At 35.5% G+C, this 16,126-nt stretch overlaps 2 protein-coding genes across 6 annotated transcripts in view; one reads left to right on the plus strand and one right to left on the minus strand.

Moving 5' to 3' along the window:
- The window catches only part of DNAJC24 (DnaJ heat shock protein family (Hsp40) member C24), a 940,502-nt gene that overhangs the window by 332,506 nt on the left and 591,870 nt on the right, over positions 1–16,126 (minus strand). The gene's annotated exons all lie outside the window — the stretch shown is intronic.
- LOC126936347 (doublecortin domain-containing protein 1) overlaps positions 1–16,126 on the plus strand; it is a 404,995-nt gene that overhangs the window by 185,998 nt on the left and 202,871 nt on the right. For all 5 annotated transcript variants that reach the window (XM_050759023.1, XM_050759018.1, XM_050759019.1 and 2 more), the window contains one exon: positions 2,975–3,035. In XM_050759023.1, coding sequence (XP_050614980.1) covers positions 2,975–3,035 — 61 coding nt within the window. The remainder of the gene's footprint in view (positions 1–2,974; positions 3,036–16,126) is intronic.

Raw genomic sequence — 16,126 nt, forward strand, 5'->3', positions numbered from 1 at the left:
GTCGTATACTTTGAAAAATTATCATTTGCATTTTATTTATCTTGAAGAAATATGCTCACAATAATTTATGAAACAGGGGAGATTGCTTGTAAGCAATGAAGCTGCATTGAGTTATAGCCCTTACACATTAAAATGATCTAAATTTTATCGCAACCCAACACATTTCCATCAAAGCATTACAGCAATCACTCTTTTTTTTATTATTTTGAAAAGAGTATACTTCTAAGCTTGGGATTGACAGCTTTAAAGACTAGCAATATTGTTTTTGTTATTTCTTCATTCAGGGTTTGAAATAGGAGCTTTCTCAGTACCTCAGGAGAATTTGTTGTAGTGTAAAACTGATGATTATTTTAACACAGTTGTATAAAAACATTATGATTGTATCAACATGTATTAAGTTACTGAGATTGTGTCAAATTATAATTAGTGAGACTAAAATGTTGACTCCATTTTCAGTCTTCCACTTACACAAAATAACTTGCGTTATAATTTTCTGATCTAATTGAAATGTTGAGCTTAAGTCAGACATTCTGGGTTCTGGTTCCTATTTGTATAATAACTAGCGCTGTGATTTTGACCAGCTCACTTCATCTCTCTGCATCTCATTTTATTCATGTATAAGATGAGGACTCGACTGGGATAGCCCCTCACTTCCACTCAAATTCTCACAGTCTGTGTTTTTTCTTGGATAATCACTATTATCATAAACTATCATTTTAGTTCTGGATGGCAAGTCAAAATTTAAAAAGCTTCTCTTTTCCTTTATTAATTATAAAATAGATTCTTAGAAAGACAACTTCCCCCAATACCTTCATCACCCCACCTGATGCTGAAATTGTTTTGAGCAACAATTACATCGTCAAAGCCTTAGAATGGGATCCTTAGCTTCGGGGTCAGTTATACCTTGAAAGATATTTTATTTAATATTAAACACTTTTACATAATTATTAGAACTCTTCTTATTTTTCACATCTCTGCCCGCTCTGCTCCATTCTCACTTCATTTTCCTTTACTAGTGTTATGCTCCTCTTCTCTTCCCAAATTTGACATCTGAGACTTACCCTTGACTACTCTTTCTAACCTCCACCTCATTTATTCAATCATCAAATCATTTCTCCTTTATAATATTTTTGTACAGAAAAAACAAACTGTTTTCTCTACTTTGTACACTTCACTTTTGATATTAGATGGGTTATTTTTTTTTTTTCACATCAAGCAATTCTTCAGTTCTCGGTGGACACCTGCTGTGTGTCCTACAATTCAATTCAGTTCTGCCACTATCTACCAGGAGTTAGCATTAGATCCCACAAGTTGAGGGCTCAGTCCCACAAGACTGCCTCCATTTAAAAGACCAATCACAAGTCCCAGGTTGTCACCTGTACTCCTGACCAACCAGCTATATGTTGGGATTCTCATGACCCCCTTGTTGGGTTTGATAATCTGCTAGAATGGCTCACAGAACTCAGAGAAACATTTACTTACATTTACCAGTTTATTATGAAGGATATAATAAAGGATACAGATGAACAGTCAGATGAAGAGATACATAGGGCAAGGTCTGGAAGTGTCCTGAGGACAGGAGCTTCTGTTCCTGTGGAGTTGGGATGCACCACCCTCCTGGCACATGGATATGTTCACAAACCTAGAAGCTCTCCAAATCCTATATTTTGTTGATTTTTATGGAGGCATGATTGACTATTAACTCATTCTCCAGCTGCTCCTCTTTCCTCCCAAAAGAAGACACAGGGACACTAAAAGTTCTAGCATTTGATTCATGACTTGGTCTTTCTGTGACCAGCCCTCATCCAGGAGCCTTCCAAGAATCCCCTCATTAGAACAAAAGATGCTGCTATCACTCAAGGAATGTCAAGGGAGTTAGAAGCTCTGTGTCCAGAACCCAGCACAGAGACAACATATTTCTTACTATTTCTAAGTTTAAACATTTGATTTTTCATTTCCTCACTGCCCTCATATTCTAGTACATGTTCTCCAAAGTTTGGCTTATAAACCACACACATCCAAATCCCCAGAATTTTATAATTGGAATAACTTGAAACACCTGTTAATGTAGGTTTGATGGGGGTGGGTGCGTCCAGACCTTCAGAATCGAAACTCTGAGGCTAGGATTCTAGAGACCTACACTGTTATACCCCTTTCAACATGCCTATGAATTCTTCATATTCTTTTATACAGACTGGATGTAGGCTAAAGACTAATGTGTACTGAACTACTTTTGGATGGCTGCCTTTACATACTCTGCCCAGATCATATAGCACCTTACTTTAGAATAGAATAGAGCATTACCTGACACCTCTTATACTCAACCTTTGATGTTTCTGTCAAAACTCAAAGGCAGTAGGAAAAGTCTTGTTTAACATCTGTTACACTTAATTTAATTCATTTTTGTTCTATCTTTGTAAGATTTCTAAATATTAATGAATACATGATTAGTTAATTTAGGCATAATTAGCTTCATCACATTTTATTTTTTTCTTACTCAGACTTAGCTAAGAAAATACAATATTCCCTGACAAAATTCTCTAGCTGTTTCAGAATTAGGCACCTGAGGTTCCTAATTTTCCATGGTATCTTTTTTCTTACTATCCTCTTAATCTTTATACTTAATTAAGTTGCTTTCTTTGTCTCATAGAGGATCTTTTTTTTGTAGGCAGAACTTTCCATAATATTATGATTGATTGTATTTGTTCTCTAAAACTTTTCGATCACTGTTGCTACTGGTAACACACACACGCACACACATACCCAACTTAGGGTACCAGAGCATTGTAAGAGAGAAATTGGTTGTCCTAGGGAAGGCTTTAGCTGCTGATATAAAAGTGATGGTGGCAGAATCTTTGGTAGCATGTGGGCAGTCCTCCTGCCAGGCTATCTGGAAAATGATCATTTTATTTAAAACCTACAAGTGTTTCTGTGGAGAAAAGATGTCAATCTCTAAATTACATTTTCATTACAGACGTAGTGGAGATGAATCTCAGAAGTGGGTGTTTGGAACTGATGGTTGCATTTATTCAAAGGTAAGGACTTTGTAAGCCACAACTTTTATGCCCAAGTTTTTCTATTCCCAGATTCTTATAAAATGTACTGTGTATTGTTCAGAGCAAGAAATGCTTTTTCTGCATATATGACTTCACTCTGTACCTAGAAATTTAGAATTTAACTTAACTCCATAATTTCCTTTAACTTTTTTTTTTAATTTTAAAACACACATTTTCTAAAGTCAAAAATAATTTTTCCTAATTCATTGCTATAATATGACCCAGCATTTTAGGGCATCAGTTTTCTTCTACATTGAAATGAAGAATTTGGTACTACCATTGAACATGTCTAGACAGCCCAGCAATTCCCCTACTAGTCATATGCCAACAAATGATCATATGCTTACATATATTAAGGAAACAATATTTAATAAAATGTTAATAGCAATAGTAATTCTAGTAGCTTCAGAGTTGTGATTACTCAAATGGATGCCAGCAGTAGAAGGGATAAATAAATTGTATTATACACTGTGTATTCATTGGAATACTATATGGCAGGGTTGGCAAATGTTTTTCTGAAGAGCCAGACACTGAATATTTTGGGATTTATGGGCCATATAGTCTCTATCTCAACTTCTCCACCTTGCCTTTTTAGTGCAAAACAATCACAGAAAATATGTTAATGAATGGATATGTCTGCATTTCAATAAAACTTTATTTACAGAAACAGATCAAGGTCTATTTCTCATTTCTAAGATTTCATCAGAATGGCCTTTACTATCTATATTTCTACTAACATTCTTATTCCCAACCACTTGATTAATCTCTAAGAAGCTTTAGAGTTTCCCAAGGTGGCAGATGAGAGGCTTCTCCAGCATTCCTCACCCAGTTGGAAGAAGCAAAACAGTGTGTAGAGATTCACACTGTGAAGTTTTATCCAAGAAGGAAAACAGCTCAACAGACAAGCAAAAGAAAACTTAGATGCTGGGAAAGAGAAGGTGGTTAGGCAGCCTGCTTGGTGAGGTCTAGCTGAAAATGGCGAGTGAATCCCCAATATGGGAGAGGGAGAGTGAGTGTCTCTATGATCTACCCTCTCCCTGGGGAGCCATGTAATTCATGCAGTCCAGGCCACAGAAGAGCACCTTGAGCCTCCCAAGCCCTGGATTTCACACTGGGACACTGTGTGAGAAAGAATGACGCTGGAAAGTCTATCACCCGCTTTCCTAGACATGGACACCAATAAGAGGATCTGAAAAGCAATAGAGAAATCTGAATACAAATCCAGGATTGATGAGAAATGTATCAAGGACATACATATCTCCAAACAAACAGCAGTTGGGCATGGTGACTCATACCAGTAATTCTAGCCCTTTCGGAGGCCAAGGCAGGATTGCTTGAGCCCAGGAGTTTCAGGCCAGCATGGGCAACATGGAAAGATCCCATCTCTAAAAAATTTAAAAATTGGCCAGTCCTGGTGGTGCATGCCTGTGATCCCAGCTACTCAGGAGGCTGAGGTGGGAGAATTGCTTGAGCCCAGGAGGTCAAGGCTGCAGTGAGCTGTGTTCAGGCCATTGCACTCCAGACTGGGTAACAAAGTGAGATCTTGCCTCAAAATATAAAAATTAAATTAAATAAACAAACAGAACATCTGAAAATAAAATTTTCATTGAAAGAATTACAAAATACATTTGAAAGCTTCAACAATAGACTAGATCAAGCAGAAGAAAGAATCTCAGAACTTAAACACAGGTCTTTGGAATTAATCCAGTCAAACAAAAAAAAAGAAAAAAAGAAAAAAAAGAATAAAAAAGAATGAATGAGGCCGGGTGCAGTGGCTTATGCCTGTACTCCCAGCACTTTGGGAGGCTGAGGCAGGTGGATCACCTGAGGTTGGGAGTTTGAGACCAGCCTGGCCAACATGGAGAAAACCTGTCTCTACTAAAAATACAAAATTAGCCAGACGTGGTGGCACATGCCTGTAATCCCAGCTACTGGGGAGGCTGAGGCAGGAGAATCACTTGAACCCGGGAGGTGGAGATTGTGGTGAGTCAAGATCGTGCCATTGCACTCCAGCCTGGGCAACAAAAGTGAAACTCTGTCTCAAAAAAAAAAAAAAAATGAATGGGCTAGGCATGGTGGTTCACACCTGTAATCCGAGAGTCCCCGACAGGGGACTAATGTCTAGAATTTACAAGGAACTCAGCAACAATATAAGCTAAAACAGATAACTCCATTAAAAAGTGGGCAAAGGACATGATAGACATTTTTCAAAAGAAGACATACAAACGGCCAACAAGGGTGTAAAAAATGCTTAACATCACTAATCATCAGAAAAATGCAAAATTAAAATCAAAACAGGATACATGTTACACTAGTTAGAATGGTTGTTATGAAAAAGACAAAAATAACAGATATTAACTGGGATGCAAAGAAAAGGGATCACTCTTGGTGGAAATGCAAATTATTATAGTGCAACCTCTATGGGAAGCAGTATGGAGATTTCTCAAAGAACTTAAGATAGAACTATTATTTCATCCAACAATCCCACTACTGGATATCTACCCAAAGGAAGAGAAATCATTGTATCAAAAAGACACATGCACTCATATGTTTATCACACTACTATTCACAATAGCAAAGATATGGAATCAACCCAAGGTTCTATCGGTGAACAAATAGATAAAGAAAATGTGGTATATATACACAGTGGAATACCATTCAGCTGTTAAAAAGAATGAAATAATATATTTTGCTGCAACATGGATACAACTGACAGAGACCATTAAGTGATACAACTCAGAAAAAGAAAGACAAAAGCCATATGTTCTCACTTATAGGTGGAAGCTAAATAATGTGTACACATGGACATAGAGTGTAGAATGATAGATATTGGAGACTCAGAAGGATTGGAGGATGGATAATGAGAAATTACTTAATGGATGCAATGTATATCATTCAAGTGATGGATGCACTAAAAGCCCAGACTTCACCACTATGCAATATAGCCATGTAACAAAATTGCACTTGTGCTCCTTAAATGTATACAAATAACAACAACAACAACAATAATAATAATAATAATAAAGATTTAGGCTCTGTCTACAGCTCTTCACTTCAGAGTTGTCACCTGAATCACCCTTTATGATCCATTTATGGTAATATAGGCTTTGTCAGTCCTGCTCTTTCAAAGTCTCACAGCCTCTGTTCATTACCTAGTTCCAAAGCTGCTTCCACATTTGTAAGTATTTGTTATAACAACACCCTACTTCTGGGTATCAGTTTGTCTCATTTGTGCTACTGTAACAAAATGCCACAGACTGGGTAATTTATAAACAATATAAATTTATTTCTCACACTTCTGGAGACTGGGGAGTCCAAGACCAAAACGCCAATAAATTTGGTGTCTGGTGAGGGCTGCTGTCTGCCTTGTTGCTACATCTTCTGGAGGGGACAAGTGCCGTTTTCTTCCATGGTAGAAGGGACAGAAAGGATTGAACAAACTCCCTTGAGCCCTTCTACAAAGGCCCTAATTCTATCCATGAGAGCTCTGCCATATGACTCAATCACTTCATAAAGGACCTACCTCTTAATACTATCATATTGGCAATTAAGTTTCAACATATGAATTTTGGGGGACACATTCAGACCACAGCAAATGACTTTTGTGTGGAGTGTCACCAGCTAAGCACTACCCTATGGACAGCTTCTCATAACTCCAAAGTCAGTTTACAATGAATCCTACTGGTGCCACCTCTCAGTGACTTCTTTGACATCCAGTGAGACATGGCTGTGCCCTCTCTGATGTGAACTGGATCTCAGTCATGAGTCAGGCATCTTTCTGTACCTTCCATTTCCCCTATACCTGCCATTCTTATATTCTCTAGTGTTCTCTTTAACTATTACTAGCCACTCCAATCCCCTGTTACTAATGGTTTATGTTCAACTTTCCCTCTTTGAGTACTATGTAGTTTGTATCTCCTTACTGGACCCTGACTGATAAGCATGGTAATTTTATTCCTCTACTGTTCTAGAATTACATCACAACTTGCATCATTTTAGAAATTCAGAGTTTTATACAATTTAAATGTAAAAGTGTATTATAATAACATTTCCTTCCCTGAATAGTTATTTGTTGGTACACCAGCTAAAATTTCAACCCATTTATTAACCCAACCCAAACTATTTACCTCTAGTTCTGTTCATAGAAGGGAATTTGACACATCAATGAAATGTCAAAGCTTTTTAAGGATTATCTTTACTAACTTTGCTCAAGATTTCACTCCAACTTTCCTCTTACTCATCCCTCATACCATTTATAATCTTTACCATATTCCTGAGCCAGAGTGAGGCTCTAGGTGGATGAAGAAGGAGTCTTATACTTCTTGGTAAAAATTGAAAGTAGAATTTTTAGACAATACCAAAATCTCTCTCCAGCTGTTTGGCTTGTGCCTGCACATAATTATGAAACATACATGAACACAGTTGACTCATATTACCCAAGAACATAATTCCATCCTATCCAAATCTTGCTCTTTCCATCAACACACATAGAAGAGCAGAATCAAGTTTTAAGTGTACTTTCTCATTTTCTTTCCCCAAAGTTAGGTGCCTACATATCCTCTGCTGCTCAGCTACTCTTTTTACCTTTCTTTTTCTCTCATTTTACAATTTTTAAATTGTTCCCAACAATACTATTGCTGATTATCAAATGATGCATACTTTTATGCTTCAAACACAAATTATTTTCAAGAAGGTTTTGTTTCTAAAACTTAATTCCCAAACACAATCACTGATGTTTTTACAATAGCTACTCTAAATTCCCAAAGCAAAACTATTTATTAATGAGGCATTTCATTCTTTTAGAGGTTTAGAAATTTTGATTAGCTCTAAATTTAGTCATATTCAAAACTATTTCCATCTAGTTAAGGATAAAATGGAGTATAATTTGATAATTATTTGCAGCTGGATCATAAATGGAGCTCATGTTATTTATTTTATAAAAAGGCAGAATTACTGCTTTAGGATATTAATAACTAATCTTGGCTCCAACACTTATTAGCCGTGTGGCCTTAGACAAGTCATTTAACCTTTTTAAGCTTCGAATTCTTCTTCTGGAAAATGGAACTATTAATACTAGCATTGTAAGTATTTGGCACAGATCCTGGCCTTTAACAGCAAATTGATAATTTGTAGCTAATAATGATAATAATAATGAACAAGCTTAAATATATTTATTCCTTTTTGTTGTATTGTTTTTACTTGGATAAGTCTTTTGTGTTGTTTGTTTTTAAAGTTAACTATTCCTCTATTCCTTTACAAAAGGTTACTAAAACTATATCACCTCCTTTATACAATTCATAGTTTCAGCTAAATTAAAGATTTAAACATGGAACCATAAAATAGAAGAAAAAGTGGATTAAACATCTAACCCAGTGTAGTAGTGAGTAGACATCTTCATAAGCACATCTTCATAAGTATGCAAACAAAGGGAGAATCCATAGAGGGAAAAACTAATTACTTGAGTACATAAAAATTTAAAAACTCCTAAATCTAAAATAATTAAGCAAAAATAAATAAGAGAATATGAAAAGTGGGGAAAATCTTTGCAACATGAACATCAGAGAATGAGATAATACTCAATATATAATAAACCTGATATAGTCATAGAAAACAATATATACTTCAATGCAAAAATGGGCAAAGGACTTTAAAAGGAAATACATGACAGGAGAAAAATTATAAGAGCCAAACTAAATAAAAATTTCAGACTCACTAGATATAAAATAACTGTAAAACAATGAGATGGTATTTTCTATCATTTAACATTAGGAAGATGTAAAACTAGGAATATCCAATGTTGATAAAGATACAAGAAAACTAACACTCATTGTATGTATCAGTTATCTATTGCTTTATTTTTTAATCGTGTAACAAATTACTTCGAAGCATAGTAACTTAAAACAGCAAATATGTATTATCTCATAGTTTTAGTAGGTCAGGAACCTGGAGTGACTTACCTGGGTAGTTCTAACTCAAAGTTACTTATGAGACTAACTCAGGTTGCAAACATCTGAGGCTTGACTAAGGCTGGAAGTTCTGCTTCTAAGCATTCTTAACTTTGCTGTAGGCCAGAGGCATTAGTTCCTTTGCCATGTGGGCCTGCACAACATGAGCTAGACAACCAAAAGAGTGAGAGAGAACAAAAGAACAAAATGGAAACTGAAGTGCCCCTTATAACCTCATCTCGGAAGTGGCATCTACCACTTCTGCCAAATTATTTGGATCACATAGTGGAAGAGGAAATGCCCAAAAGGTAGGACCATGATGTGGCTGAATACTCTGCTAGCCATTACAGAAGCAAAGACCACAACTATAACAACAACAAAAATGCAGTAATGGGCTTTGCTTCCTGGAGTTGACAATATGGGAGGGGACTACACAAAGGTATGAATACAAGGAAGCAGGGAACTTTGGGGACCATCAAAGAGGGTGGCACAATATTTCTGCAGGTCAGTTTGACAACATTTATCAAAATCCTTACAAAAATGCATATTCCTTATGACTCAGAAATTTCACTTGTAGCAACTTACCCCAGGAAATTAATCAGTAGTATACACCAAAATATATCTTTAAGGATGTCCACCATAGTACTATTTAGAATGGTGAATATTGAAAACAGGTTAATACATCAACAGTGAGATTGTAGGAATATATTGTGGCATGTCTTTATTATGAATACCAAATGTTGGCATAACAAATAATGGAGAATAATTTATGATGATGAAGAAAAATCGTAATGTTGTTAATTGAGAAAAATTGGGTAAGAAAACAATATTTTATTTGTTTATTTACATTGTACCAAATAAATATGTATAGAGACAAAACTGGAAGTTTATATGTGAAATGGGTGGTGGAAGGATGGATAATTATTTTCTTCGGTTTTTTACTACATTTTCTAAGCTTTCTGTAAAAAGCATGTATAATAATAAGAAAAAAGAGACCCCCTTCAAAAATATGTGTGATCATTGTATTGACCAAGAGTAGGTAGAGTATCTGGAGTTTAAAATTCCAGGTGAAATTCTGCAGACTTGCCTGCCATACTTCCCTTGAAGACATAAGCACTTCTGCGGAGCCCCAAATTTAGGTGAAACATAGCCTTTCCAACAGACATGAAGGGAACACCTTGGGAGTGATGGAGACGATCCCCCAGCCCTATTATGGTGGGAAAAAAATCTCATAAATGGATGGGGTTCTGTTTAGCAACCAGAGAGTTACAGTTGCATCTTGAGAGTAAATTTGGTAAATGTGAAATTCCGATCATGTTCTTACTCAATCTTCAGTGGGAAAACTTCTCTGTTATGGAAGTTGAACTTACCCAAGGTCTCAAAGCCAGTAAATAGCATAGCTGGAATTTAAAACCAGGATAGGACTGTAGGTTGTGAATTAGTATGTACTATTTGAAGTTGTTGAAATGGGAATTATGTGATTAGAGATGTGTTTTGTTAAAATTTATCTTCTGGTGTAAAAAATGAGTTAGAATGTGAAGAATGCATTATCAGCCAAAGAGCTGATAGACTTAGAAAATAATAAGGGCTTAAGATATTAGAGGTCAGTTTAGGGTGATGCACTGGTGAAGTTGAAAGGAGGAAAAGTTGAAAGGAGGAAAAGTTGAAAGATTAGGTTGTTGACTTCCTAGAAGAAAAATTTGAGTTTCAGATTTTGGAGGAAGGAGTTGTCTTTACTGGTGGTCTGATGACTGAACCTATGGATGCCTTGTTGGAGGTCAGGATCACCTGGTCTTAGAGTAGATAACACTGAATAACTGTGATATTAAAGTATTAGAGTAGATATTACCTGGGGAAGGAAGGGTTTGGGATGACTCCAAAGGGGAAGTTCCAGGAAAATTTGTAAATGTCTCCAAATGCATGATGGGAGGATGAATAATAGCTCTGGTCACTTTGTGTTATTTGTGTATGTCTGCCACCTTTGCCAAACTTTCAACTCCAGGAAGCAAAGCCCATTACTGCATTTTTGTCATTGTTGTACTTTTGGTCTCTGCTTCTGCAGTGTCTAGCAGAATGTTCAGCCACATCATGGCCCTACCTTTTGGGCACTTCCTCTTCCATTTCACTGGATATATTATATGTTGAAGTTTCCCATATTTCAGATACATCATCTTTCTAGTATTAGGGGAATGTACCTCAGAAATGAACTTACATAAAATGTCTTTACTTCTATTAGAGGATGAAACAAACATAAGATGAAGCTACCATAATAATATAAGGGATTTACAATTGCCAGAATTTGAGCCGTACTGCTGTTATAGTCTTGAAATGTGTCTACTGTTTGTTTTGCTTTTTATAAGTTGATTCTTTTAATATTCTGATATTATGGAACATATTTGGTATTGTTTTCTCTCATATTGAAAACATAGTGGTCTTTGGGCTGAATTTGGGCTTTGATGTTTTTAGCAGAACCAATATGAAACAATCTACTTCTCCATTACCCATCACATTATTTTCAGTTGAATTGTCTTAAATGTACTTAAGACAAAAAGTAGCATAATGCAATAAAGATGAATAAGATTAAAGGTACAATGTAAATCCTAATTTTTTTAGATTAAACTTCTTTTTGCTAATGTTTTGGATTAGCTTAATGATTCAAAAATCTCTTTCCAAAATTATCTGAATAGTATGTGCAATAATATAACTATTTTCAATTCTTTTTTAAGTATTAATTTTTATAAAAATAATATGTGATAAAAATTAATATTAGAAAAAATACATTAATGAGAAGTAAAGTCTCTTCTTCTCAAACTTTATTCCCATTTCCCAGAGTTATTCACTAACAGCATGCTTTTTGTATATTCCCCCAAATTATTACACATATATTTGCATGTGTAAAATGGTTCTCATTTAAATAATAAAAGGGATACATGTTAGTTTTGAAAAACATCTCCAATAATTCAGAACGGAATAAAATGATAAGCAAAAGTAGCTCTTGAACTATTCCTCCAATATTATTGTTGATAGTGTATCATTCTTGATTAGAGACACATACCCACCCCCAGACAAAACTATACATATTACTTTGTGATATACTTTTTCACACTTGATAAGATATGTATTGTGGCCATCTTTTCATACTGACATCCACATCTATGCTGTCTTTTAAAATTTTCCTGGTGATGTACATTTAGTTAAATATTAGCAATGCTGCAATGGACATCTTTGTAATATGTATATATTTGTTAAGTCAAAGGGAATACACATTTAAATTTTTACACATTTAATGCTTATGGTGATAGATATTCCAATTACACTGATTTGATCATTGCACATTATATACAGGTATCAAAATATCACATGTGCCCCCAAAATACATACAACTAATATATGTCAGGACATAAAAAGAAAAATAATTGCATTGTTAATACACTCATTGATTAATTCAACAAAGATTTGGTTTATTATGCTTTTAATTTGCATTAAAAAATCTCTTCTTGACATTTTCTGGATCCCTTTTCTCTTCTTTTTCTTTGCTTGTTTAAAGCTATACTTTATATACTGTTTTAATTGAAAAATTTCTTACATTAAAATAGATTTCTTGAGAATTCACCTATTTAAAGTTTAGGTGTTTAATGTTTTTCAGTATATTCACAGAGCTGTGCATCTGTCACCACAATCTAATTTTAAAATGTTTTTGTTCTCCTTAAAATACATCTTGGACTTCACATCTATTCCTCCACCTCTGTCTGCCCCCTTCCCCATCCTTTATAGGTTTGCCCATTGTGGGCATTTCATATAAATGGACTCATATAATATATGGCCTACTGTGTTTGATTTTTTTTCACTTAGCATAATGTTTTCTGAATTAATTCACATTGTAGCATGCTTTAGTAGTTCATTTCTTTTTGTTGCCAAATAATATTCCATTGTATGGAAACATACTTTTAATACATGTATCAGTTAATGGCATTTTATTTGTTTCCACTATTTTGGCTACTTTGAATAATGTTGCTATGAACATTGGTATGGAAGTTTTTGTGTGTATGTATGTTTTCATTTTTCATAGGTATATAACTAGGAGTGGAATTGCTGGGCCATATGAAAACTCCACATTTAACATTTTGAGGACTAGCCAAGCTGTTTCCCCTTCACGTTCTTGCCAACTGTTGTTATTCTCTGTCATTTTGATTTTGTTATTCTTTGTCATCCTAGTGGGTAAAAAGTATTATCTTATTGAGGTTTTGATTTGTATTTTTCTGATCACTAGTGATGTTGATTATCTTTTCTTAGCAAATTGTTTATCTTCTTTGGAGAAATGTCTACTCAGATCCTTTACTTGTATTTTCATTGGATTATTTGTCTTTTCATTAGTGAGTATAAGAGTTCTTTATATATTCCAGATACACATCCCTTATCTGACATATAATCTGAAAATATTTTGTCTCATTCTGTAGGTTTTTTTTTTTTTACTTTCTTCACAGCATTGTTTGTAACACAATTTTTTAGTAGTACAATTTATTTTTCTTTTGCCACTTGTGCTTTTGTTGGAACCCCTTACATTAAAATAAGACTTTATTTTTTAGAGCAGTTTTAGATTCACAGCAAAATTAAGCATAAAGTAAGACAGTTCCCATATATCCTTTACCTCCACAAATGCACATCCTCCCCTAGTATCTTCATCTTGCACCAGAGTGGTACATTTGTTATAATTGGTGAACCTATACTGACACATCATTACCAAAGTCTACAGTTTACATTAGGGCTCACTTTTGGTGCTGCACATTCTATGGGTTTGAACTAATGTACAATGACATGTAACCACCATTATAGTATTATACAGAATAGTTTAACAGCCCTAAAAACCCTCTGTGCTCCACCTATTCAGTCCTCACTGGCAACCACTGATCTTTTTACTGTCTCCATAGTTGTAGCCTTTTCAGATTGACTCTTGCACTTAGTAATATGCATTTAAGGGTTTGGAATGCCTCACATTTTAAACATGCATTTTTACATTACATCTTCTAACAAAGTTTAAAGTTATTTAGTATCTATTTTTCCAGAACAATGTAAGGACCTTAGTGCCGTTTATCTGCTGAACACTCCCTCATGATTTTTATTTTTTAGAATTACTCCACACTTTAAAAAGTGCAGTAAGGAGTTTATATTATAATTGAAGGAACATATTTAGGCTTGACAGACTATTAATCAAGCTGGATGACACTGATGTGTTGCGGGAAGTCAGAGACCCCAAACAGAGGGACCAGCTGGAGCCACGGCAGAGGAACATGAATTGTGAAAATTTCATGGACATTTATCAGCTCCCAAATAATACTTTTATAATTTCTTATGCCTGTCTTTAATCTCTTAATCCTGTTTTCTTCATAAGCTGAGGATGTACGTCACCTCAGGACCACTGTGATAATTGTGTTAACTGTACAAATTGATTGTAAAACATGTGTGTTCGAACAATATGAAATCAGTGCACCTTGAAAAAGAACAGAATAACAGCGATTTTTAGGGAACAAGGGAAGACAACCATAAGGTCTGACTGCCTGCGGGGTTGGACAAAAAGAGCCATATTTTTCTTCTTGCAGAGAGCCTATAAATGGATGTGCAAGTAGGAGAGATATCGATAAATTCTTTTCCTAACAAGGAATATTAATATTAACACCCTGGGAAAGGAATGCATTCCTTGGGGGAGGTGTGTAAATGGCTGCAGTGGGAGTGTCTGTCCTATGCAGTTGAGATAAGGACTAAAATACGCCCTGGTCTCCTGCAGTACCCTCAGGCTTATTAGGGTAGGGAAAAACTCTGCCCTGGTAAATTTGTGGTCAGACCGGTTATCTGCTCTCAAATCCTGTTGTCTGTTGTTTAAGATGTTTATCAAGACAATATGTGCACAGCTGGACATAGACCCTTATCAGTAGTTCTGCTTTGCCTTTGTCCTGTTCCCTCAGAAGCATGTGATCTTTGTTCTGCTTTTTGCCCTTTGAAGCATGTGATCTTTGCACCTACTCCCTGTTTTACACCCCCTCCCCTTTTGAAGCCTTAATAAAAAACTTGCTGGTTTGAGCCTCAGGTGGGCATCACAGTCCTACTGATATGTGATGTCACCCCCGGCGGCCCAGCTGTAGAATTCCTGTCTTTGTACTCTTTCTCTTTATTTCTTAGCCAGCTGACACTTATGGAAAACATTGAAATATTGGGGATGGATTCCCTTGATACTGAAGCATGTTGCTTAAATTCCCTGTGTCTGCTTCCTCATCTTTAAAATGGGCACAATAATAGTACCCATTGCAAAGTGCTGTTGCAAGGATTAAAATGCAAATTTGTTGTTATGTAGGAAGTTAATTCCATGCAAGGGTAGCCTCCAAGTGTATTACTTGGTAAGCTAGGCTAGAGCTCATGGTACACAAAAGTGCACAGAACAAATTAAAATATTCACATCATGACATATTAAATCAATTTAAAACATAAAACGAAATGCAAAGGAAGAGAGATGGGCCAGATTAACATAATCAAAATATTACACAAGTGGGTTGAAGGGTCATATTAGCCTGAATCTGGTATACAGTATTTACATATCTCCCCTTTATGCTACGTTACTCTTTCCTGCTGCTAGTGTAGTTACAAGAACCAGAATGAAAACTTGACCTGGGAGCCCAACAAATAAAAGATGCCTGGGCCAATGACACACACTTGTTCCATGAGGGCTATGTGTGAGTCACTTGACCAGTAGCTGTGCTCCCCAGTTAGCCTGATGAGCAGTGATGGATTTTATCCTTCATAAGATCCCAAATGAGAGCCAGCAATGGGTGGCTAATTAAAGACCTCATGATTATCTTGAGCCTCATGTGCTTCATTTGTGTTTAGTATATCATAAATATTTTTTGCTTTGTTGGTTATTTAGTGAGTCATGAATATTAAATGTCTATTTTGTCTTTTGAGCCTTTTCTATGTTCGTAGACATTTGCTCTACTTTGTGTCTGACATTTCTCAGGTTACTATCTTATATATGCTTAATGCAGCTATTTCATTCATTCAATTTGTTTTCTTGTCTTCTAGAGCAGAATTGAATACTTCCAAACAATACAGCAACTACACAATTACATATATGTGTTG

The sequence above is a fragment of the Macaca thibetana genome, chromosome 14 (genome assembly GCF_024542745.1).
Source record: "Macaca thibetana thibetana isolate TM-01 chromosome 14, ASM2454274v1, whole genome shotgun sequence".
In the NCBI taxonomy this organism is placed as follows: domain Eukaryota; kingdom Metazoa; phylum Chordata; class Mammalia; order Primates; family Cercopithecidae; genus Macaca; species Macaca thibetana.